Raw genomic sequence first — 22,604 nt, 5'->3', positions numbered from 1 at the left:
TCCCCTTTTCTCCTGGGCTTATTTTTCAAGAAGTCAGGCCACCCTGTCCGGTTTCTAAATGACTTCCTCAGAGAACAAAACTTGCAGCCCAGGGTTTGAATGGCTCTTGCAGAGCCACAGAACCATTGCACAATGTGGTTGGATGTGTTTGAAGTGGCTGGAGGACCAAAAATCACAGCACTGCAGTTTTTATGGGTATTTATATCTCCAGAGAGCGTGTCACAAAAACCACGACCACATGTCCAAATGCAGCTGAGGGACATAACCAAGACCTGCCCTTCTTGGCTTCAAGGAGCACTGTGATTTAGATGGGATATTGGGAAGGAATTGCTCCCTGGGAGGGTGGGGAGGCCCTGGATGCCTGGCAGTGCCCAAGGCCACCTGGATGGGACTGGCACGGTGGGAGTGTCCCTGCCATGGCAGTGCCCAAGGCCACCTGGATGGGACTGGCACAGTGGGAGTGTCCCTGCCAAGGCAGGGGTGGCACCGGATGGGATTTAAGCCCCTCCCAGCCACAGGCCCAGCCAAACTGGTTCCAGCTTTTCCTCCCAGAGCCATTTGCCGTGAGCTCAGCCCAGTGTGCCTGTGCCACGTGCTGAGGCACAAACCCTCCCTGAAAACAGCCCCAGAACGTCCCAGGCACGAGGAGGGAGCGTGGTGGGGACGTGCTGCTGTCAGCTGGGAGCCCTCGCGGCAGAGTTTGCTGCCAAGCTGCTCCATCCACCCTGCAAACACAGGCAGCCCTTGGAAAAGGGCCTTTTCCACACCACCAGGAGTGGAACTACTGCTGTTTCATTCCCAGCTCTGTGATTGACTGGCTGCCTAGGATGGAGGGTGTTTCTCTGTTCCCTTGCACATGTGGGGTGGGAGCAGCAGTGGTTTGGGTTCTCTGAGCTGTTTAATTCCATGGGTTAAGGGAAGGCTTTACAAGCACAGCTCAGCCCTGGGGCTGCTCCTGGTGTCCATGGGGTGTCCTGCCGCTGGAGAAAAGCCCTTGGGAAAAGCCTGGTGTCTGCCAGTCCAGGTCACCTGCTGGGCACCACATCAGTCCCACCAGTCCAGCAGATCCAAAGGCCAGGCGAAGGCTGCTCTTTCTTTTCCTGGCAGAAAATGGATGGCTGAGAGCAAAGAGCCCCTGGAGGCAGAACTGGGGTCATTGCCCAAGCCACTGCAGGGCCATCTCTCCTGAAATACCAGATTGCCAATGCACTTTGAGCTGCAGAGGATGCAGGGCAGTGCTGGGCAGCTCTGTAAGCCCCTGCAGTTCCAGGATCTGGATGCTCAGGGGGCTGTGTGCTGTGGAGGCCTGCAATGAACAGATCTGGTTTCAGCCTTTCCCTCTGAAGCGGTGTGCTCAGGAAGCAGAGCCTGGACACGGGCAGTGACTGGGAGGAACGCAGGAGTTCAGCAAAGCTGACTGGGGACGCTTTCCTTTGGCTGGGTGACACTTCCCCAGCCCGGACACGTTGCAGCCCTCAGTGGTGACATGAGCCTGGGAGGGGGGGTCCTGGATGCTGTCCTGGTGTGCAGTGACCTCAGCCCAGCCCTGCCATTCCCAGGGGTTTGACCTTCCCCCTCTCTGTGCTGGGGCTGCTGCCTTGGCTGCCAGAGCAGCCCAGTTTGGCAGTGACCTCACTGAGGCCTGGATCAGAATGAGATGCAGCAGAAATCCAGAAATCCAGGCCAGACTCAGCAGTTTCTCCATGGTGGGAGCGGCTGCAAAACACACAGAGCAGGAGCAGTGCCCCAGGGTTTGGGCACCAGCCCAGGCTGAGGGCAGCAGCTCTGGAAGGAGCCAGGGCAGCCAGCCTGTCCCACAGGGAGATGGGTGGGCCGTGTCCTGAGGGTGCGTGACTGTTAGGGCTGGATATCTGAGCTCCTTCGGGGGCTGGAGGGGTGCCTGGCAGAGCCACTAGGCACCAAGAGGGAGGTGGCTGCAGTCTGGAAGTGGAATAGAGCCATGACGTTTTCCAAAGGAGATGTGTTTTACATCTAGGGCTTTGTGAGAGGGAAAGGAAAGCAGCCTGAATTCTTGTCCCTGGCCTGCTGACTTTCTCCAGAGGAGTTGTTTGTTGGTGTGTTTGGCAGGGCTCGTTCCTGTCCCAGAACAGCTCCCAGCACTGGGATGGCTGTCTGCCCCTGGGTGTTGTGCAACCTCCCTTCTGCTGCTGCATCCGAGGGACAGGGCCAACACAAACAGGGATCATCCCAGCTGAAGCCATGTGTTTGTCCAAAGCCACTTCTCAGCTAGGAAGTTACAGCCTTCTCGCAGATACTGACCCTGCTGTGACCTTTGGCAGGGGTCAATTCCGTGGTTCTGGCCTGACCTCAGGAGATTTCACTGCTGGCAGAGCAGGGGTGATATTTCCAGGGCTTGTGGTCAGAGGTTTAAGTTGGATAATGGTGCCTTTCTTGCAGTTGGTTGTGCTGCAGCTCTGGGTGACCCTGCAGCTCTGGGGTTCCATCTCTGTGTTGGCAGTTCTTTGTGTTCTGCCACGGGCTGCTGCAGCTCTCCCAGCTCCTGGTCTCGGGCTACCTGAAGAGCTCCATCTCCACCATCGAGCGCCGCTACGGCCTCTCCAGCCAGACCTCGGGGCTGCTGGCCTCCTTCAACGAGGTGAGCGTGTCCCCAGCCGTGTCCCCGTGCCCCCGGGCGCTGTCCCCGTGCTGCCCTGCCCGGGGACACAGCGCCGCTCTGTCCCTGCAGGTTGGGAACACGCTGCTGATCGTCTTTGTCAGCTACCTGGGCAGCCGCGTGCACCGGCCGCGCCTCATCGGCTGCGGGGCCCTGCTGGTGTCCCTGGCCGGCTTCCTCATGGCCCTGCCACACTTCCTCACGGGGCCCTACGAGTACGACCGCTCCGTGGCCAGTGAGTGCTCAGCAACCTGCCCTGGGCCCTGGGACACCAGGAGCACATAGCAGAGTGACAGGATGGTTCGCGTGGAAAACACCGTAAAGATCATCTCGTTCCACCCCTGCCACGGGAGGGACACCTTCCACCAGCCCAGGGGTCCGGGGGCAGCCACAGCTTCCCTGGCAGGCACCCTCACAGGGAGCAATTCCTTCCCAACATCCCACCTATCCCTGCCTCCTGGCAGCGGGAGCTGTTGTGAAATGCCCTTCCCACCAGGCACGGGGAGCTACAAGCTGTTGGCTTGTCCTCAGGAAATTTTATTTTTCCGAGAATGAAATCATCCCAGCCCTGAGAGGCAACAGCTCCTGGTGGAAAGCAGAGCCAGGGGGATGTGGGAACCATGGGAAAGGGCAGGAAAACAATCAAAATGCAGGCTGTCCCTCTGATTCCCCTTGTTTGCTGCACATCCAGCCTCACCTGCCTTCCCTGGTCTAGCTGGGCTGTCCTTGAGGTTTTAGACCCCACTGGAATATCAGTCTCCCTTGAGAAAGGGTTTAAATCACTCATGTAGGGAACAGGACAGCGTGGGTTTGGGATTTTCTCCCTAAGGAAAATGAAGGGATGGGAACAGAAAGAAAGGAGAAAACAAGTAACTCGCTACCTCCCCAGTTCCTCCCAGCCATGAAGTTCCAGCAAACCTTCTAGAAACCTCCACTGAACAGCTTTTGGTTGGCTCACCAGAGGGAGAGCAGCTGGTTCAGGCAACTGCAGACACCAAAGGAAGGCTGAACAGGTGAACCATTGCTGGCTGCAGGCAGGGGCCAGCTGCAACCCCAGCTTGGAAACACTGAGTTGGTGTTTCAGCAGTGCTGCTGCAGGTGGGCTAGAGTCCAAGCACTTGGAGTTCCCCAGGATCTGGGGCATAACCATGGAAATCCTGCTGCCAGCACCCCCTTGCCCGGGGTTCTGAGGAAGATGAGGGTGCTAGAATCAGCCCTTTCCTCTTCTGAGGAAAACGAGCTCTCATTTCCTGGGTAGCTGCTCACAAACTCTGCAGGTCTGCTCAGTTACCTGTGTTGGGCGGTCTGTCAAAGGTTCTGGGAGTGACCTTTGATGGAGGAAAAGCCTTGAAGGCTTTCCTGGCTCATGATCCTGTCTCTGTAAACACCAGTGCAGTGATCTTTGCACTTGTTTGTGTTTTCTTTCACCTGCCATCTAAGACCAGGATAAGGATAAGACAAGGAGCGAGATAAGGAGGTGGAGCTGCTGAAGCAGATCCAGAGCTGGGGGTGTTCTCCTGGGAAAGGCTGCAGGGAGAGCTCAGAGCCTTCCAGTGCTAAATGAAGAAGTCCTTCCTGCAGACCCAGCTCCTCAGAGCTGTCCCCTTGTCACCTCAGGCACCTTCAGCAACACCACGGACCTGTGCCAGCCCGGGGCCCCGGGCGCTGGGGCCAACCTGAGCGATGCCAGCTGCCCTCCCCACGGCTCCAGGGAGAACCACGAGGTGCTGCTGGTGATGTTCGTGGCCCAGGCCCTGCTGGGCATCGGCGGCGTGCCCATCCAGCCCTTCGGCATCTCCTACATCGACGACTTCGCCAGCCACAGGAACTCCCCGCTCTACCTGGGTGAGGCTGCTCCTGGGCTGGGATAACGGGCATTAATGAGGGCAGGGCTCATTACAGCCCCTCTGCTCTGCCCACGGCCAGGAAGGATTCCGCAGGAAGGGTTTATGTGCTTCGGGCTTGGGCAGGCAGCAGGAGAGCTGGGAAACACCATTTGGGGCTGAAGCTGGGGGTTTTGGCCCGAGGATGGCAAAAACTCCATATCCTCCTCCAAAGAGGTTTCAGGAAGGACCAGAGGGACAGTCTGATCTCTGTGTTCACAAGTGGCGGCTGTAGGTTTAAGGGGCAGCAGTGGGGACCCTGTTTAGCTGCCAGCAAAGCCAAAAAAAACTAAACCAAACCAAACAAACCAAAGAAAGCAGTATTAACCACCTGGGAGAGGGGAGGGTACCCTTCAGCAGAGGGGCTGTTGGAGAGCAGCTTGGGCACAGGCCCACAGGGATGTCCCAGCACGGTGGGATGGACAAAGTGGTCCTTGCAGCTCCTTCCAGTTTTCCCAGCTGCTACCTGTGACAGCCTTGAACTGAATGGAGCAGCAAAGGTAGATCAAAAGCAGGTCATTACTGCTGAAAAAAAGAAGCACAGCATCAAGTTTTGTTCTGGTAGATGATCCAAACCTCTCACATGTAAGGTAGGAGTTGAATGTTACATGTGTGGATTTCTTTTATCAGCAATTCACAGAGAAGAGTTCACTGATAACTTTTATCTCCTTCACCTTGTAAAAGTTGGTGTTCCCTGGATTACTGATGCCAAGGGGCACCTCCTGTTCCTGGGAGGCTGAGTGTCAGGAGAGGTCTGAGCCAAAGGGAATTCCACGTGGGAAAGGAAGGTGGGGAGCATGGGGCTGTTACTCCTGGAGATGGGAAAGCTGCCAGGGAAATGGGCTGTGCTGGAGGCAGGTGCAGCAGAGCCTGGTGCCACCCTGAGGCCCCTGTGTCCCCCAGGTCCCTTTCCCAGGCTGAGCCCTCCCTGCTCTCGTGCCCCACAGGAATCCTGTTCTCCCTGACAGTCGTGGGGCCAGGGGTGGCCTTCATGCTGGGCTCTGCCATGCTCAGGTTCTACGTGGACATCGACAAAGTCACCTCAGGTGAGGCACCGCGAGTCCTGGCACAGCTTCTGGAGCAGGGGTGTTCCAGCCTCCTGGGGGGTCTCTGTGTCAGTGGGGCAGAGTGGGCATCCAGCACATCCCTGTGCCTGCTGTCTCCATCCAGAGGGGCTCTTTGGACGCCCTGGGGGCAGCAATGAAATGGGGCAGAGACCACGAAATGTGATTTAGTGGTGGGATGAGCAGGACAAATGCTGCCCAGGCCCCAGGACTGATGGTCCCAGGGCTGGGAGCCACCACCTTGGGGCTGGTTGGTGCTGGGGGTGGCAGGGGCCAGCCTTTGGTGCGCTGGGTCCCTGCTTTGTGCCGGCAGTGGTCTGATGCCCCTCTCCTCTCCTCTTGCAGCTGAGGTGCAGCTCACCAACAAGGACCCGCGCTGGGTGGGGGCCTGGTGGCTCGGCTTCCTGGTGGCCGCCAGCCTGGTGGCCCTGTGCGCCCTGCCATACTTCTTCTTCCCACGGGAAATGCCCAAAGAGGTAGGAGAGGTTCTGCACACACACACACACCTCGGTAGGGCTGAAATGTCTGCCTCAGGAACCAGAACCGCTGAGAGTCCTGTGCCTTGGCGAGGATGCAGTCCCAGACTCTCATGTTTACCAGAGCTTTGCCAGGGGAGGCAAAGGGCACCGGCTTTGTCCATCCTGGCAGCTTTTGTCCAGGAGAAATCACTACCTTTGGAGGGGAAATTGAAATTCCATCAGTGGGCTCCTGGCAGATGAGGACAGCTCTTCTACAGCAGAGCTGGGGAGCAGGGCAGGGAGTGTCTGAGCAGTCCAGAGCGGCTCCCCAGGGCCTGACACGGCCCAGGAGCATCCCAAGCGTCCCGGCTGTGCGTGGCCGCGCCTCGGGAGCAGCAGAGCAGAACGAGCTGTGCTGGCAGAGCAGCTGTTTCTGAGGGCTGGGATGTGGCTGGAGCTGCTGGGACACGCTCAGGAGGTGAAGCTGTGCTCCTCTTGGCCGTGCTGGAGGTGGTGTCAGTGCCCTCCACGTGTGCTGCGCCTCGAGACAGCGTCGAAACCTCCCTGTCTGAACAAGTCTGTGCAGAGCAATCCTTCATTTCTTCTGACACTGCCTGAGTCTCCACAGGAATCAGTGCAGACTGGGGGTTCCCTGACCTGTTCTGCCAGCTCAGCTTGGGGGTGTAGTGATTTATTGCTGCTGACCTGAGCTGTGAGGTGATGGGGTGCCCTGTGCATGGCAGGAGGGGGTGACCCCAAATGCAGCATGCCTGATTGCTCTTCCTGCAGCCTGGGCTGCTCTCAAGCCTTGGCTCATCTTCGGGAAAAGTTCTTCATTAGGGCTGATGGGAATATTAATTTGATAAACGCCTCTCGAGAGCAGATAATGCACTTCCAGCTAACACAGCTGCACTTCCTGGCAAGTGCTGCACTCTGGAAGGGTTTAAGGGGGAGCAGGCTATTGATTTTAAAAGGAGCAGGAAGATCTCACCCTGCTCTGCTGGCTGGGATCTGTAGGGAGCATCCCACATGGTTGAGCACCCACGTGTCCCTCTGCAGCCTGCGAATTTCTTGAATTCTTGGATTTCCCCCATTTTTGCATCTCGCTCAGAAAGCTCTTGGAATCTGCTGACGGCTAAAAATAATAGCAGGAAAAGTGAGTAAATAGCCAAATTCTGCCCTCCTTGCAGAAGGGGAGGCACTGGGGCAGCCACACCTGTACCATGGGGTATCAGCACTAGCAAGGAGCCCTGCTTAAAAAAATTCAAATAAAAAGCTCTGCAGAAAGTTTGCCACGTGCTGCTCTGGGTAACACGTGTGGGCTGCAGGAGCTCACACTCCAAGCTGTGCTGGAAATGGGTGTTTTCCTGTGTGTGTGTGCTGTCCTGCCCTTCAGGCACAGCCTGGCAAAGCTCAGCTCTGAGGAGCTCCTGCAGCCCCAGCTGGGATCCCACTGGTGCCCACCCTCCCCAGTGGGCACTGCAGCAAACACTGGGTGTCACTGAGCCCTCTGTGCCTCTGGGGACTGAGCTGCCTCCTCCCACCAGCCAAGACACATCCACATGTTTTATTCCACGCTGCAGCTTCACCTTTTCCTGATGAATTCTTCCTTTGAAGTCCCTGGAATGGCTGGTGTTAACATTAATGATAGTGTGGGACTGCTCTTTTGATCTTTTTCTCTTAAATTAGTCGCTCCAAACCCAGAACATTTTTATTTCTCTGCTTTGCTGCTTGTCTGTGGGTTTCTAGCACCAAAGTATCCTGAGTGATCCTCTTGAGGGCTGACCATGGCAAAGCCATGATGTTGTCATGATCTCAGGAAGGGGATGAGAGGATGAGGCTCTTATACTGGACAAACTGGTTTCAGTCAACAGCAGCTTTTTCCCCAGTAATTCCAGTTTAATCCTGCCTCCATGGGCCCAGACCATTCCTTGGAGTTGTGTCCTGTTCCTGTGAGGAACTCCCAGCACTCTCCAGCTGCTGTGTGGCCACAGTTTAGCTCATGCTTTGCCATCTGCTGGTGGTGCTGCATCCCGAGGCAGGCAGCAGTGTTGTCACAATATTCCAAAATTCCTGGCACACGGGCTCTGCCTATCCTGCAGCTCTGAGGGTGACACAAAAAGGGACTGAAAGGGGCAAAGCTGCTCTCAGAGACAAAACAGACACTTGCAGGGCACGGTCTGAGGAACAAAGAGGGCCAAGTGGCAGGACAGGCTGCAGGAATCCTGCTCTCCACAGCTGGACTTTCCCCAGGGAGCTCTAAAGGCAGGCACAAACAGCAGCTAAAAATAATCCTCCCTTGTGGTGGGAGCAAGGTGCCCCTCAGCTGGTTATTTTAGCACTCCTGGAAATAGGGTCCCTGGAGGGACCCACACCTGCTGGAAGAGGCATAATGAGGTGTTTGTAGGGAGCCTGACCTTGTCAAAAGGAAAATAACTCTTTCCCAAGCAGTGAGGCTTTACACTTTGTTTGTCTAATATGAAAATAACTTCTCTGACCTTACTTTTCAGCGAGCTGGGAGTGCCAGGTTCTGTTCACAGCCAGAGGGAAACTCTGCAGAAACCTCAAAATAAACAAAGAGAACATCTCTGTCACAGAGCAGGTCATTTATCCCTGTTTCCAGGGGTGCATTTGGATCAAGCCAGCCTGCTGGCACCTCTGGCTGCCCTTCTCACAGGTGCAGAGCAGGTGGGGAGAGCAGGAGCTGCCAGGGAAAGCTGCTTTAATTTTGCTCTCCTGCAGAGCCCTGCTCAGCCATGCCCGGGTTTATTCCAGTCTGTGCAGGGAGATGGGGGATTTCCCCAGGCCAAGGGCAGCCTGGGGATGCTGTTCCCAATGCAGAGTGTGAGGCAGCTTCATCCTCCTTCTCCAGAAGCCTGTCTGCCTCCTCCAGCCCCCTGAGGGTGGCAGTGATGCCAGTGGACTCATGGAATCATGGCATGGTTGGGTTACAGGGACCCTAAAGCCACCCCTGCCATGGACAGGGACACCTCCCTCTGTCCCTGGGGGCCCCAAGCCCCAGTGTCCAACCTGGACACTTCAGGGGTCCAGGGACAGATAAAAATGCAGATAAAATCTGATTGCAGAACCGTGAGATGCAACGAGTGGCGGCAAGGAGCTGAGTCCTTTAAGGATTCATCCAGGGAGATCCAAGTGTGGGGGCATTTTGCAAGCTGAGCTTGTTTCTCCTTGGCAAGATGCTGGGGCGGGACTGAGCAGCCAGTTCGTGTTACTGCACCTTCCAGCTCCAGCCTGACAAATTTCTGCTGTGACAATGCCAAAATCCCCCGTGGCAGAGGCACAGCATCCTCCTCAGGGCTTGGGCATCTCTGATGGTGCAGCAGCACCATTCCAGCATCATCCACAGCAAGCAGGCAGAATTCCTGCTTTTCCTTCTGCCCCTGCTTTCCTTCAGCCCACAGGAATGTGTTTCCTGATCCTTTCAGACAGCAAAACACCCTGCCAGGGCCAAGGCAGCACAGGGAGAGGAGCTGCCCCCCTCGGCGAGGGCTTTGCACGCAGCTGAGGCACGGAAACGTGCCCTGCGAGGGTCACACACAGGGACATCCCAGCCTGGGGGACTGGGGGGAGCTGGGGGGAGCTGCCTTTTGTCTGGACGTGCAGACTGTTGACTCTCACAAGTACAAACAGCTGGAAGCTGAGGAAGGAGCAGCTTGAATGTATTTTTGGAAAACGCTGCAGTTTCAGAGCAGAGAAGAGCCCCTGTGAGGTGAAAGGGGTTTTATCTTTGCATTTGAAAAATGTATGAATGCCTGAGCTGCAGCAATTCAAAACAGGAAAGGAGTTCATTGCCTCTGTCCTCAAAGAGGGCAGGTGGCAGCCCCAGCACAGACACTGTGACCTCGCTGCTGTTTAATGAGCACTCTCATCTCAGAGCAGAGGCTTCAGCCCAAGAGCTGCCGTTTCCTCCTGTCCATTACAGCTCTCTAATTGCTGCTCAATGAACTCATTTGCCCAGCTCGGGTCAGGGCTGCTGAGCTGATGGGGTGGCAGAGCTGTAAACACTCTGTGGCTTCCCCTGAAACCTCTCTGCCCCGAGCCCTGCCAGGCACAGCAGCACAGCTCCTGTCAGTGCCAGTGTCCCAGCGGCTGCAGTGACATCCCAGCCTGCTCCTGGGGCTCCCCTGCAGCTCCTTTGGGGTCAGCACACACCCAGCAGTACCCCTTTGGGGTCAGAACACACCCAGCAGTGCCCCTTTGGGATCAGAACTCACCCAGCAGTGCCCCTTTGGGGTCAGAACTCACCCAGCAGTGCCCCTTTGGGGTCAGAACACACCCAGCAGTGCCCCTTTGGGATCAGAACACACCTAGCAGTGCCCCTTTGGGGTCAGCACACACCCAGCAGTGCCCCTTTGGGGTCAGAACACACCCCACACCCAGCAGTGCCCCTTTGGGGTCAGAACACACACCACACCCAGCAGTGCTCCTTTGGGGTCAGCACACACCCAGCAGTGCCCCTTTGGGGTCAGAACACACCCAGCAGTGCCCCTTTGGCTTTCTGTGCCCTGGTGTGGGCAGGGAGCACAGCTGGACACCACAGGGATGGCCGTGCTGGGCTGCTGTGTGTCAGGTCCGGGAGAGAAGGGCCAGGGCAGGGGAAGCTGTGGCATGGCGTGTGCAGTGACAGCCTCTGGTGTGTCCCCAGGTGGTGAGAGGGGAGGACAGAGGCAGCAAGAAGAAGGAGGACATGCTGAGCCAGCTCAGGCCGAGGTCCCAGCACACGGAGAGCCTCTCCCTGATGGAGTTCATCAGACGTAAGTGAGCCAGCCCCCTGCACAGACAGCAGCTCCCACTGGGCCGTGCCAGGGCTGTGGTGCTGCCAGGGAGCAGGGATGCTCCCCTGGGCTCAGCCCAGCCCCTGGATCGGCGCCTTAGGCTCAGGGCTGGCTTTAAGCCCTCTGCTCCCTGCCCACCCTGCCCTGCTGCACCTCCTGCCAGCCAAAGCACCTGGCCTTGGTCACTCTGAGTGTCACATTCCTTCCCTGGCAGTGCCCCAGGCCAAGCTGGACGGGGCTTGGAGCAACCCGGCACAGTGAAAGGTGTCCCTGCCACGGCAGGGTTGGGATGGGATAGGCTTTAACATCCTTTCCAACCCAAATCCTTCTGTGACTCTGTGATCTATGGCTCACGTGGGCAGTGGGAATCAGAGGCCAAGGTCTCACCAGAGCCCAAATGCAGGCAGGAAGGAGGGGTGCTGGCTGTGGGGCTGGAGCAGAGCTGTGGGAAGGGACAGAGCCCTTCAGTCAGAGGGGTCTGGGGCCTGCTCAGGCCATGGAATCAGGAATAGGTCCCACAGCAGCACTGGCAACTTCTCCTCCCCAAAAATCCTCATCAGACTCCCTCCTGCAAGGCCGGAGATGCTGTCCAAGGCAGGCTGACCCTGTCCCGCTGAGGGTGGCCAGCACTGCCTGGGGCCAGGGTCTGGGCACTTAAAGCCCATAAGGAGATCTGAACCCAGTGCAATTAAATTGTTTGGAAATGAGTGGGCTCTTTATGCTGAAGGGGATCGGCTGGGCTTCAGTCTGTGGAGGCATCTGCTAGTGCTTGGGAAGTTTGGGTTTTTTAAACACTCTGCACTTTGGCAGCCACTTAAGAACAGTGACCCCCTGAAGACACTCCGTGTCAGCTTCCTCCATATTTCCCAACTATTATCCCATCAATTTATGGCAAATTCTCCGTGTTCTGAAGGTCAGTGCAGGGAGGGCAGGCTCAGCCAGGCAGGCGTGGGCAGGCTTTCCTCCTGCTTGCTGTCAGCCTAATGCTCAATTAGAAGAGGCACTCGGGGGTTCCTTCCCTCCCTGACCCTGTGGCACTGTCATTTAGAAACCTGTGTGCTGGGAGAGGCTGCGTGGGAGCAGATTGATGGTGCTCGGATGGGATTTTCACACCAACCCTCTACTCTGTGCCTCCCAAACACGAATCAAAATGAGCTCCCTGCTCCGGCTGCAGCTTTGGTGCGGGGCTGGAATCAGCGTTGCTGTGTCAGGGCTGTGCTAATAAATCCATTATTTCTCAGGATTTATCCCCCAAAGCCCAGCTCTGAAATAAATGAAGTGTCTGGTTTATGTCAGGAGAGCAGCCTTGCTGAAATCACCAGGATCTCTCATACAAAACTCTTTTTAGAGCCAGGAATGGGGTGGCAGGTAGTGTGTGATGGGGACCTGGGACAATCTGGGTGAAGCCCAATGACTTCAGGGCTGGCTCATCTGCAAGTCACTGGAAAGACAATTTCCTTCCCATTTCACCACTCTCCTGCTGGTTTTGTTTCCTCTCTCTGTTTCTCTTTTAACTATTATTTTATGCATTATAATATATTAAAGCAGCCTTTGGAGATGAGATTCTCCAGCCTGCATCTCCTTGGAAGTGCCCCAGGCCAGGCTGGACGAGGCTGGGAGCACACTGGGGCAGTGGAAGGTGTCCCTGCCATGGCAGGGGTGGCACTGGATTGGCTTTGAGGTCCCTCCCAACCCAAACCATTTCATCACTGTGGAGAAGGAAACCCTTTTGCCGTGTCTTCTGTTGCTTTGGGGATACCCAGAGAGCAAAATCACTCCTGTGGTAATTCCTGCCACGTCCTGCAAGCAGAGCAAGGGTGGGCTGGAACTCATCCATGCCACAAGGGCCTCCTGGGAGCCCCTGAGCCTCCCTGGGCAGGCTGTGAGGGGCAGCTGCAGAGCCCCGGAGGCTCTGTCGGGGCAGGGAGGGCTTTGCCAGCCCAGCAGCAGCACCAGGACGGGGCTGTGTGCAGGGTGAGGGTCAGACCAGGCTCTGGGGATGCTCCAAGCACTGGGGATGTTCCAAGCCCATCGTGGAGCTCTCTCTGGACTCAGAGCTGGGCACTCATTTGGCCCTGGCACAGACACTCTGTGTGGCACCAGCTTACACCCTGCTCCTCACACTCACAAACTCCTCCCAAATTCCTCCTGCTGCAGCATCAGGTCTTCCTGCAGTAATGGAAAATGTAAGATTTAGCTTGCCTGAAGTCATTTCCATTGCTAATTTCCAGGCTTCTGTTGGAAACACCTGGGAGGATGTGCAGATTCTGCTGCACATACTGGGAATTAGCCCATTGAAGGTGATCTTCAAAGCAATTGGAGCGCTGCACTCGTGACTCGTTTGTTTCCCTTATGGTCCCCAAAGGCAGTTTCAAGGATGTTTTTTGTTTATTATTTTAAAGTTTCCACTTGTTTTCCCTGTCTGCCCAGCTGCTTCTCCGGAGCTGTGAGGAGGATCCAATTAGGGATTGCAGAGGGTGGAAATCTTGCTGCTCCCACCATGAAGTGGAGACCTTCTCAGCTTTTCACCTCTGATTTGGGGTGACAGAAGGCTTAATTACAAAGATCAGAGACCTCCAGGGAAAAGGAGTTTTTGGTGGAAGATCCTCCACAAAAGGCTGGATTGGCTCTCAGGAGATTTTTCAGCCAGCAAGCTGAGGTTTCCCATCTGCAGCATGGCTAAGGAATTCAGGGAATACTCTTCAAAAATCAGTGTAGTGGTACTTGAGAGCAAAACCATCTCTCTCCGTGGGTTGACAGTGGTGTAGTGCAGCTCCTTCCCTCCCTGCTGCCTGCCAGCCTGCAGACGGTCAGCGTTCCAGGGTCCTTGTCCATGCTGGTATGCCTGGGCCCCTCCAAGGACTTGCTTTTGTAGCTCCCTATGATTTTTGGCTGCTTGCCTGACCTGAGGGCAGAGTGCTGAGCTGGAAGGGGAGCTGGGGACGTGGGGGACCCCACTGCACCCTCAGAGAGTCCTTTTGCTCTTCAGAGAAGATTTAGGACAGCCAAAACCCGTCCCCATCTGGGGCCAGCTCCCAGACAAACCCCAGGGAGATGTCCCCAGCACCGCTTTGCTGGAGCAGATAGAAAGATTGTCCCTCTTGTTTGTCAGTGCTGAGAATTAGCACCATTAATTGATGGCAGTCCTCTGCATTAATCCTCGCTGCTAATTCCTTATCTCTGCTCCAGCATATTGGCTGCCCTGGCCCTCATCTGGGACACTCATCAGCAGTTTGTTTGGAAGTTGCCCTTTGCTGCCAGCCCGAGCAGGGGGAGGCACAGGGGGAGCAGCAGCAGAGCAGAGAGGGGCTCTGGGCTCTGCAGGGAGGGGACATCGCTCCAGCAGGGACAGTGGCAGCTCTGAGCAGGGAAAGGCACAGGGGGAGGCACAGGGGGAGCAGCAGCAGAGCAGAGAGGGGCTCTGGGCTGTGCAGGGGGGGGACATCGCTCCAGCAGGGACAGTGGCAGCTCCCAGCTGGCAGCACGGGGCACTCCCTGTGCTCAGCAGGCTGCGCACCTCTCCTGCTCAAGGGTTCAGCCCTGGGGCAGTTTGCTGGAGTGTTCCTTGGCTCTTATCAAAAATTGCACTTTTCGCTTTTCATTTGTTCATTGAAACTGAAAGGACACTGAAATTGCCACCGCAGCAAACAAATAAATTAACTTGTAATGACTACCCATTACTTTTGTGTTTGTTTTAGCAGCAGCCCTGCCAGAAAGCTGCAGGGAGAGGGGTGGAACGAGATGAGCTTTGCAGTGCCCTCCAACCCCAACTCTCCTGTGGCTCCCTGATGAGAATTTTGCTCCCTGTCCTTTCAGGTTTCCCCGTGGTGCTGCTGAGGAACCTGAGGCACCCCGTGTACCTGCTGGTGGTGCTGGCTCAGGTCAACCTCTCTGCCATGGTGGCTGGCTTGGCAACCTTCATGGGCAAGTTCCTGGAGAGGCAGTTCTCCCTCACAGCCTCCCTGGCCAACATGATCATTGGTAAGTGCTGCTGAGCTCTGGATTCCTTAAAAAACCATATAGAAATTGGGAAGAGTTCCTCTGGAGTAAAGCCTCCCTCTCAGAGAGTTCAGTCATCCTGCCACAGAAGTGTTTAAAACACGTTTTTGAGCAAACAGCACCTCAGGGAAAGAGGCCTCTGAGGTCTGGGACAGATAAATCAGAACAAAATGAGCAGAACAGGCTGGCAGAGCCAGGGGTGAATGCAGCAGGAAGGTTAAATGCTGAAGCAGTGCTGTCCTGCCCTGAGGTGCCAGCTGAGCTGTTCCCAGCCTTGATTTACCCTCTGCATTCAAGTCAGCACCGTGTTCCATGGATGAATTTATCTGGCCTTTGTTCCCACCGCTGAGTCTCGCTTGGCCTTTTCCTTTCAGATCAAAAAGCTTTCTGTAGCTGGAAATTCCTTCCTTGCGTGGGCATTGAGGGGCTGAAAGCAACCTCCCTGTGCATTCTCAGCTGAATTAAACACTTTGCGTGTCTCTAGCTGAACTTTGGTCTCCCCAAAAAATGGGGGGTTTTATGTAAATGGGATTTTATGGAAATGGGGGTTTACAAGGGTGACCACAGAAATGGGCACAACCCTACCCTGCACAGAAATTAAACACCCTCCTCAGGCTGATTTGGTGCTTCTTCCTGTCCACACTGAAAAATCACATTTTGCTGGGTGAGGCACAGCTTTCCACTGCTCCTGACAGCTTCCACCCATGGATCCACAAGGCAGCCAGCTTGCTGTGGGATCCTTTTGAAAAGCAGCTTTTTTGTAGCATTACTGCACCAATCCCTACAAAAACCTTGGTCCCTTCTGAACCACCTGTGCTGAAAAATAGCAACCCAACAGCAAATCCTCTGGGCCTTTGCTGTGAGAAGGGACAGGCACAGAGAACAGATGGAGAACAAGGTACAGTGACAGGACTAAGGGGGTGGGTTTAGATTGGGTGTTAGGAGGGAATTGTTCCCTGTGACTGCCCCTGCATCCCTGGAAGTGCCCAAGAACAGGTTGGATGGGCTTGGAGCAGCCTGGAAGGTGGAAGGGGATGGGACAGGGTGGTGCTGGAGGTTCCCTGACTGCATGCCTGCCTTTCCCCAGGTGCTGTGAACATCCCCGGGGCCATGGTGGGGATCGTGGTGGGCGGTGCCATCCTGAAGCGGTTCCAGATGTCCCTGAGGCAGTGCAGTGCCCTGTGTGTGCTGGGCATGCTGCTCTGCCTGCTCACCGCCTTTCCCCTGCTCTTCCTGGGCTGCCCCACGCAGAAGGTGGCCGGTGTCACCCACTGGGACAGGTACCTCAGCTCCTGGGCTGGGCACACCCCAGCCACACTCCCTGGGGGTGGGAGCCAGGCAGAATCCCCAGAAATGGGTTTGTTCCCTCAGGAGAGGCAGCCAGTGGAGGTAAACTAAAATCTGATTTTGCTGTGTCCTCAGGTTTAGGGCAGAAAATGTACAGCTCATCTTTGTGACTTATCCACACATGGTGGAGTCATTTCAGCTTTATCTCCTATGGGTTAAAACCTTTTTAACAGCAGGGTTTTAGGAGCAGGGTTACAAGAGTTCCACCAGTGAGATTTCCTACTGAGAAGCAAGTGTGCAACCTGAAGTAAACACGGTTTTGGCACAAACAGCACAAGTTTTCATCTTGGAAAGTGTGATGGATGAATAATTCAGGCAGGGGCCAGCCCTGGGATCACACCGTGTAAGCTGTGACAGCTAAATGTGGGCAGGAGCTCCTTGTGTGCCCTGGAGGCTGGATCCAGGTCTCTGAATTGCCTGTTCAGTGTCCTGTGGTCCCTGCCCTCAGGGGGATCCTCGCTCTCTCCTACAGTGTGGTGTTGTAAGAACCCCAAAGGCCAGGTTTGGGACCAAGAATGAGGGCAGTGGGTGGTGGGGATGCTTTGCCAGGCAGAGCAGAGGTTTGGGGTGATGGTGGGAGCAGTAGGTGGCTGTGGTGCCCAGCTGTGGTTGGGAAGCTTTGCCAGGCAGAGCAGAGGTTTGGGGTGATGGTGGGATTCCCTTGGGGAAGGGCTCCTTGTGCAATCGGGTGGGTTTTGCTGACCCCAGCACACACACAGTGGCGTTTCTCTGTGAGATGCACGCGGGTGATGCCCCGTGCCTGCATTAACCCTTTCCTGGCCCCAGCTCTGGCTCTGGCCACCACGCCATGGCGTGCAACGCGCGGTGCCGCTGCCCCGAGCGCGGCTTCAACCCCGTGTGCGGCCCCGACGGCGTGGAGTACGCGTCCCCCTGCTCTGCTGGCTGCAGCGGCCTGGCCCTGCGCCCCGACGGCTCCGTGCAGGTGAGTCACAGCTGGCCCTGCCGGCCCTCCGGGCTGCCCGGAGTGTCTGCGGGACAGCGGAGGGCAGTGCGGGGCCTTGCTTGTTCTGCTGCTGCCCTGCTTCTGCGCACAGTGCAGCTCCGCAGACCCACCCGACGAAACCTCTGCCACTCCAAGCCCGACCTGCAGGTCGTTAGCAGCCCGTGTAGGATGAGTGGCTTTCCCTGCACTCTTGGCACAGGCGGTGATGGCAGCAGGGAGCTGTCTGGGCGGTTTGCAGCAGCGTTTTGTTAATTAGCGGCGCTTCGTTTTGATAACACTTGTGCTTTCTGCCAGACTCAGTCCCAAATGTGCTTTCCTGCACCCCCACGCCTGCCTCTTGTACAGCAGACCCTTTCCAACTGCTTTTCTCCTCCTCAACCATGCCTCTCTTCCAGCCCTCACCTTCTTAGAAATTTTACACTTTTCTTACCATTTTCAGCAGTACAGGGACCTGTGGCACTCATTGCCTGCTGCCTTCCCTGTCCCAGGGTTTCCAGGAACCCTCCCAGCTTACAGAAAACCCTGCAATTGTGTGCCCAGCTTTGCTGCAGCCCTCCCAGAGGGCACCATGTAAGCTTGGATGTAGGAACAAGGTTTTGGGAGACCCCGAGCTGCCCCTGCCTCTGGGATCACTCTTATGCAAACTGCCACCCCCTAACAACAAAAAGATTGTACTCATTTTATTTAAAGGTCTCTTTAAAACAAAAAAAAAACAACACAGAGGTTTCTTGTTTGAAACAGATAAAAAAGAGATAACGTGACTAAGAAACAGAGAAATGGAGAATTTCCTCATTCACCACCCCAAGGCATCTTTTCTTTGCTATAAGGCTGTGCTAGTTATTTATGAGCCTGTCTCAAAGGTGAGGTTACACATGTTTGATTAAACACTCCCTGAGCTGTGGCTGCAGCTCTGCCCGGGATGCAGGGGGTCACAGCAGGACAGGGCCTGGCACAGGTGGCACAGCCAGGAATTCCCTCCCAAAATCCCATCCATCCCTGCCCTCTGCAAAGCCATTCCCTGTGTTCTGTCCCTCATCCCCAGTCCCTCTCCAGCTCTGCTGGAGCCCTGGACGTGTCTCTGAGCTCTCCCCGAAGTAGTGAGTGCTAATTGCTGCTAATTATTCCCAGACAAACCTTACCTGCTCTCCTTGGCTCTGTCAGCTGGCAGCGTTCCCTTCCACCTCTGGAAGCAGCCTGTGGATGTGGTGTGTCTCCTCTTTGCAGAACTACACGGGCTGCAGCTGCGTCGGGGCGGCGGGCGCTGCCAGGCCAGGCCCCTGTGGCACCGGCTGCTCCCACCTCTTCGTGCCCTTCGTGGTGCTCTCCTGCCTCGCTGGCATCCTGGCCAGCACCTCCCACACGCCCTCCTTCATGCTCATCCTCAGGTGGGCACGGCTTGGGCACCTCCTGGGCAGGCACAGAGGGCGTCCAGAGCGGGTCTGTGCGGCAGGGGGAAGGATTTCACCAGCTGCGGGACTGGGGGTTAAACCAGCCCTGGATGGGAGTTAAACCAGCCCTGGATAGGGGTTAAACCAGCCCTGGATAGGGGCTAAACCAGCCCTGGATGGGAGTTAAACCAGCCCTGGATGGGAGTTAAACCAGCCCTGGATAGGGGCTAAACCAGCCCTGGATGGGAGTTAAACCAGCCCTGGATGGGAGTTAAACCAGCCCTGGATAGGGGTTAAACCAGCCCTGGATAGGGGCTAAACCAGCCCTGGATGGGAGTTAAACCAGCCCTGGATGGGAGTTAAACCAGCCCTGGATAGGGGTTAAACCAGCCCTGGATAGGGGCTAAACCAGCCCTGGATGGGAGTTAAACCAGCCCTGGATGGGAGTTAAACCAGCCCTGGATAGGGGTTAAACCAGCCCTGGATAGGGGCTAAACCAGCCCTGGATGGGAGTTAAACCAGCCCTGGATGGGAGTTACACCAGCCCTGGATGGGAGTTACACCAGCCCTGGATGGGAGTTAAACCAGCCCTGGATAGGGGTTAAACCAGCCCTGGATAGGGGTTAAACCAGCCCTGGATAGGGGCTAAACCAGCCCTGGATGGGAATTAAACCAGCCCTGGATGGGAGTTAAACCAGCCCTGGATGGGAGTTAAACCAGCCCTTAGATTGCAGGTGGCAGCAGGATGGAGCCAGCCAAGATGGGCACCCAGGCTGCTGGGGCTGGTGCCCAGCATGAGGCAGAGGGGAAAACCATGGGGGAATCTCTGTCTTAGTCTGTCAGCGATACTTCCAAGCTCTTCTGGGCCAGGCAGGATTTTCAGGCCAGGAAAAGGCCATGGTGTTCAGCCCTAATGAATGAACCCTCATCAGCTTTGGTGATGTGAATGGGAACTCCCTGGGATCCTTGGAGGCTGGGTTGAAGGATGAGTGTGTGGGCGAGGTGCTGTGCCAGGGAGGGAAGCATCCATCCTGGAGGGATTGCCAGAGGGCATTTTGTTCCATTTTATTTTTCAGGAGCATCCAGCCTGAAGACAAATCATTTGCTGTCGGCATACAGTTCATGCTGCTGAGAGTTTTAGGTAAATTGAAATGTGTTAAAATACCTTCCTGGAAAATAATGGCAGCTCTTGGAGAGGGCTTTCCCAGGGCAGGAAAGGATGCTGCCCTGCAGGGTCTGGGGGCACATGGGGGGGTGAGACAAGGCAGCTCCAAGGGCTCCATCCCCGGTCCCTGGGGCCGTGGTTTGGGGTGGCTGTAGCCCCTGGGGCCATATTTTTGGGGGCATTTGTGGCCTCTGGGACCTGTTTTTGGGGTGGCTGTGACCCCCGTGGCCGTAGTTCAGCCTGTGGCCCCTGGAGCCTGTTTTCAGGGTGGCTGTGGCCCCTGAGGCCTGGTTTCGGGGTGGCTGTGGCCTCTGCAGCTGTGGTTCAGCCTGTGGCCCCTGGGGACTATTTTCAGGGTGGTTCTAGCCCCTGGGACTTGTTTTTGGGGTGGCTATAGACCCTGGGGCTTGTTTTTGGGGTGGCTATAGCCCCTGAGGCCTGTTATTGGGGTGGCTATAGCCCTTGAGGCCTGTTTTTGGGGTGGCGGTAGTACCTGAGGCTGTGGCTCGGCCTGTGGCCCCTGAGGGCTGTTTCTGGGGTGGCTGTGGCCCCTGAGGGCTGTTTCCGGGTGGCTGTGGCCCCTGAGGGCTGTTTCCAGGGTGGCTGTCACCCCTGAGGGCTGTTTCTGGGGTGCCTGTGGCCCCTGAGGGCTGTTTCTGGGGTGGCTGTGGCCCCTGAGGGCTGTTTCTGGGGTGCCTGTCACCCCTGAGGGCTGTTTCCGGGTGGCTGTGGTCCCTGAGGGCTGTTTCCGGGTGGCTGTGGCCCCTGAGGGCTGTTTCTGGGGTGGCTGTCACCCCTGAGGGCTGTTTCCGGGTGGCTGTGGCCCCTGAGGGCTGTTTCCGGGTGGCTGTGGCCCCTGAGGGCTGTTTCTGGGGTGGCTGTGGCCCCTGAGGGCTGTTTCTGGGGTGGCTGTGGCCCCTGAGGGCAGTTTCCATGGTGGCTGTGGGCCCTGAGGGCTGTTTCCGGGTGGCTGTGGCCCCTGAGGGCTGTTTCCGGGTGGCTGTGGCCCCTGAGGGCTGTTTCTAGGGTGGCTGTGGCCCCTGAGGGCTGTTTCTGGGATGGCTGTGGGCCCTGAGGGCTGTTTCTGGGATGGCTGTGGGCCCTGAGGGCTGTTTCCAGGGTGGCTGTGGCCCCTGAGGGCTGTTTCTGGGGTGCCTGTGGCCCCTGAGGGCTGTTTCTGGGATGGCTGTGGCCCCTGAGGGCTGTTTCTGGGGTGGCTGTGGGCCCCGGGTCCAGGGTTCGGGCTGTGGCCTCTGGGGCCATGGCTGGGGCTGTTGCCCTCAGTGCCATGGTTTTGAGGTGTCTGTGGCCCCGGTACCTGTTTTGGGGTGTGTGAGGAGAGGGGAGGCCAGTCTGACTGTTGCTGTTGCAGCGTGGATGCCGGGCCCGGTGCTGTACGGCAGCGCCATCGACACCACCTGCGTGCTGTGGGAGAGGCGCTGCGAGCGCAGGGCGGCCTGCAGATACTACGACAATACCCTCTTCAGGCACAGGTAGGGACACAGGGACAGCGGGATAAGCCCTGTGCTGAGCACCAGGAGCACCCAGGGACGCTCCCCTGCCCCTCACCATGGAGGGTGACTCCAGGACAGCTCCCTGCTCTGGGGCAGAGCCCGTGCCTGGAACAGCCTCCCCAGAGTGCCAGGGTGCTGCTTGGAGCTCTCGGGAGCATCCCCACTGCCCTGACCCGTTGTGTCTGTGCCCACAGGTACCTGGGGCTGCAGTTCTTCTTTGAGGTGGGCGCCTTCCTGTGCTTCGTGGCCGTGTATGTGATCCTCAGGAAGCAGGAGAGGGAAGCCAGCCAGGCAGAGGAGACCAAGGCAGAGCCAGAGAAGGAGAAACTGGCGGCAAAGTCCACAAAGAGCCCAGAATCCAAAGTGTGACGGCGAAATGTGGATTGTGGTCCGTGCTGGTGAGGTGAATCAGCCCACGGCCAAGCTGTGCTTGCAGTGATGGACCCAGGGCTGCTTCCTGCTGTCCTGGATGGGATGGACTCTGCCTGCACTGCATGGATCCATCCACACATTGTTCTCCTCCTCACGAGTGCAGCTTGCTCCTTCACATGGATTAGTCCTCACTCTTTAGCCTATGGACTCTGCAGCCTCCTGGGTTTGTGTCCCACAAAGCAGTTTTTCCTGCTGACTGTCTCAGTGGTGCCAGCACTGAGCAGAAGCCATAAACATGAAGGGTTTTGTGGAGTGGGTTTTTTAAAATAAATCATTTTTAATAAATGGTTTTGTACTGAATCTGCAGATCTCTGTGACTGATGTTTATAATTCTTACTTTCTGTGTTATCAGCACTCATTTTCTGATGGTCAGTGCTTGAAGCATGTGGGAGTTCAGGTGCATTCCTGGTTTTGCAGTTTGAGAAGGGTTTTTCCCAGGGTTGCAGGATCAGAGGATGAGGTTGGAGCCCTCTCCAGACTGGGTAGAGCTTGTGGCTAAACCATCTGAGCCCAGCAGTAGCCAGCCCTGGGCTCCCTGAAGGGGGCTCTGTCTGTAATTATGGGGTGGAAGTCCAGCCTGGCCCTATTTTGGTTCAGCTGCCTCTGTTTCCTGCATTCTTCCCATCCTGGGGTTCCTTCCCACCCAGGAGTGAATTGTGTTACCCAGCCACAGCACTGGGGAGCTTTGTCATCTTTGGCTCCAGGATGGAATTTAGTAGAGAAAACAAAACTTGTAAGTTCAACCCAAATATGCAGAAAAGAAATACACAGAGGGGAGCATTCACTGTCTGCTGCCACCCTGGCAGATATCCCCTGGGAAGGGAGCAGGCTGTGGTGAAGTGACTGAATTTAGCTGTTTGCCCAAACTGTTTGCCCAGCCATTCTGAGGGACCCAGTTACCTCAGTGCAGACTGGGAGGGTGACTGGAATTTTTTAGGGGTTTGGGTTGGGGTTTTTTT

The 22,604-nt window shown here is 56.4% G+C and overlaps 1 protein-coding gene across 1 annotated transcript in view; it reads left to right on the top strand.

The window, feature by feature from the left end:
• The window catches only part of SLCO2B1 (solute carrier organic anion transporter family member 2B1), a 30,709-nt gene extending 8,764 nt beyond the window's left edge, over positions 1-21,945 (top strand). The window contains exons 3-15 of the mRNA XM_058045693.1: positions 2,480-2,617; positions 2,708-2,870; positions 4,253-4,480; positions 5,466-5,564; positions 5,928-6,058; positions 10,707-10,815; positions 14,653-14,817; positions 15,923-16,115; positions 16,969-17,125; positions 18,371-18,531; positions 19,611-19,675; positions 21,072-21,192; positions 21,408-21,945. Of these exons, the coding sequence (XP_057901676.1) occupies positions 2,480-2,617; positions 2,708-2,870; positions 4,253-4,480; positions 5,466-5,564; positions 5,928-6,058; positions 10,707-10,815; positions 14,653-14,817; positions 15,923-16,115; positions 16,969-17,125; positions 18,371-18,531; positions 19,611-19,675; positions 21,072-21,192; positions 21,408-21,582 (1,905 nt within the window). The 3' untranslated portion in view covers positions 21,583-21,945. The remainder of the gene's footprint in view (positions 1-2,479; positions 2,618-2,707; positions 2,871-4,252; positions 4,481-5,465; positions 5,565-5,927; positions 6,059-10,706; positions 10,816-14,652; positions 14,818-15,922; positions 16,116-16,968; positions 17,126-18,370; positions 18,532-19,610; positions 19,676-21,071; positions 21,193-21,407) is intronic.
• Positions 21,946-22,604: the final 659 nt, after the last annotated feature.

This window comes from Melospiza georgiana, chromosome 2 (genome assembly GCF_028018845.1).
Source record: "Melospiza georgiana isolate bMelGeo1 chromosome 2, bMelGeo1.pri, whole genome shotgun sequence".
NCBI lineage: Eukaryota > Metazoa > Chordata > Aves > Passeriformes > Passerellidae > Melospiza > Melospiza georgiana.
The sequence above is the reverse complement of the archived record's forward strand: the minus strand, read 5'-3'. Positions and strand labels throughout refer to the sequence as shown.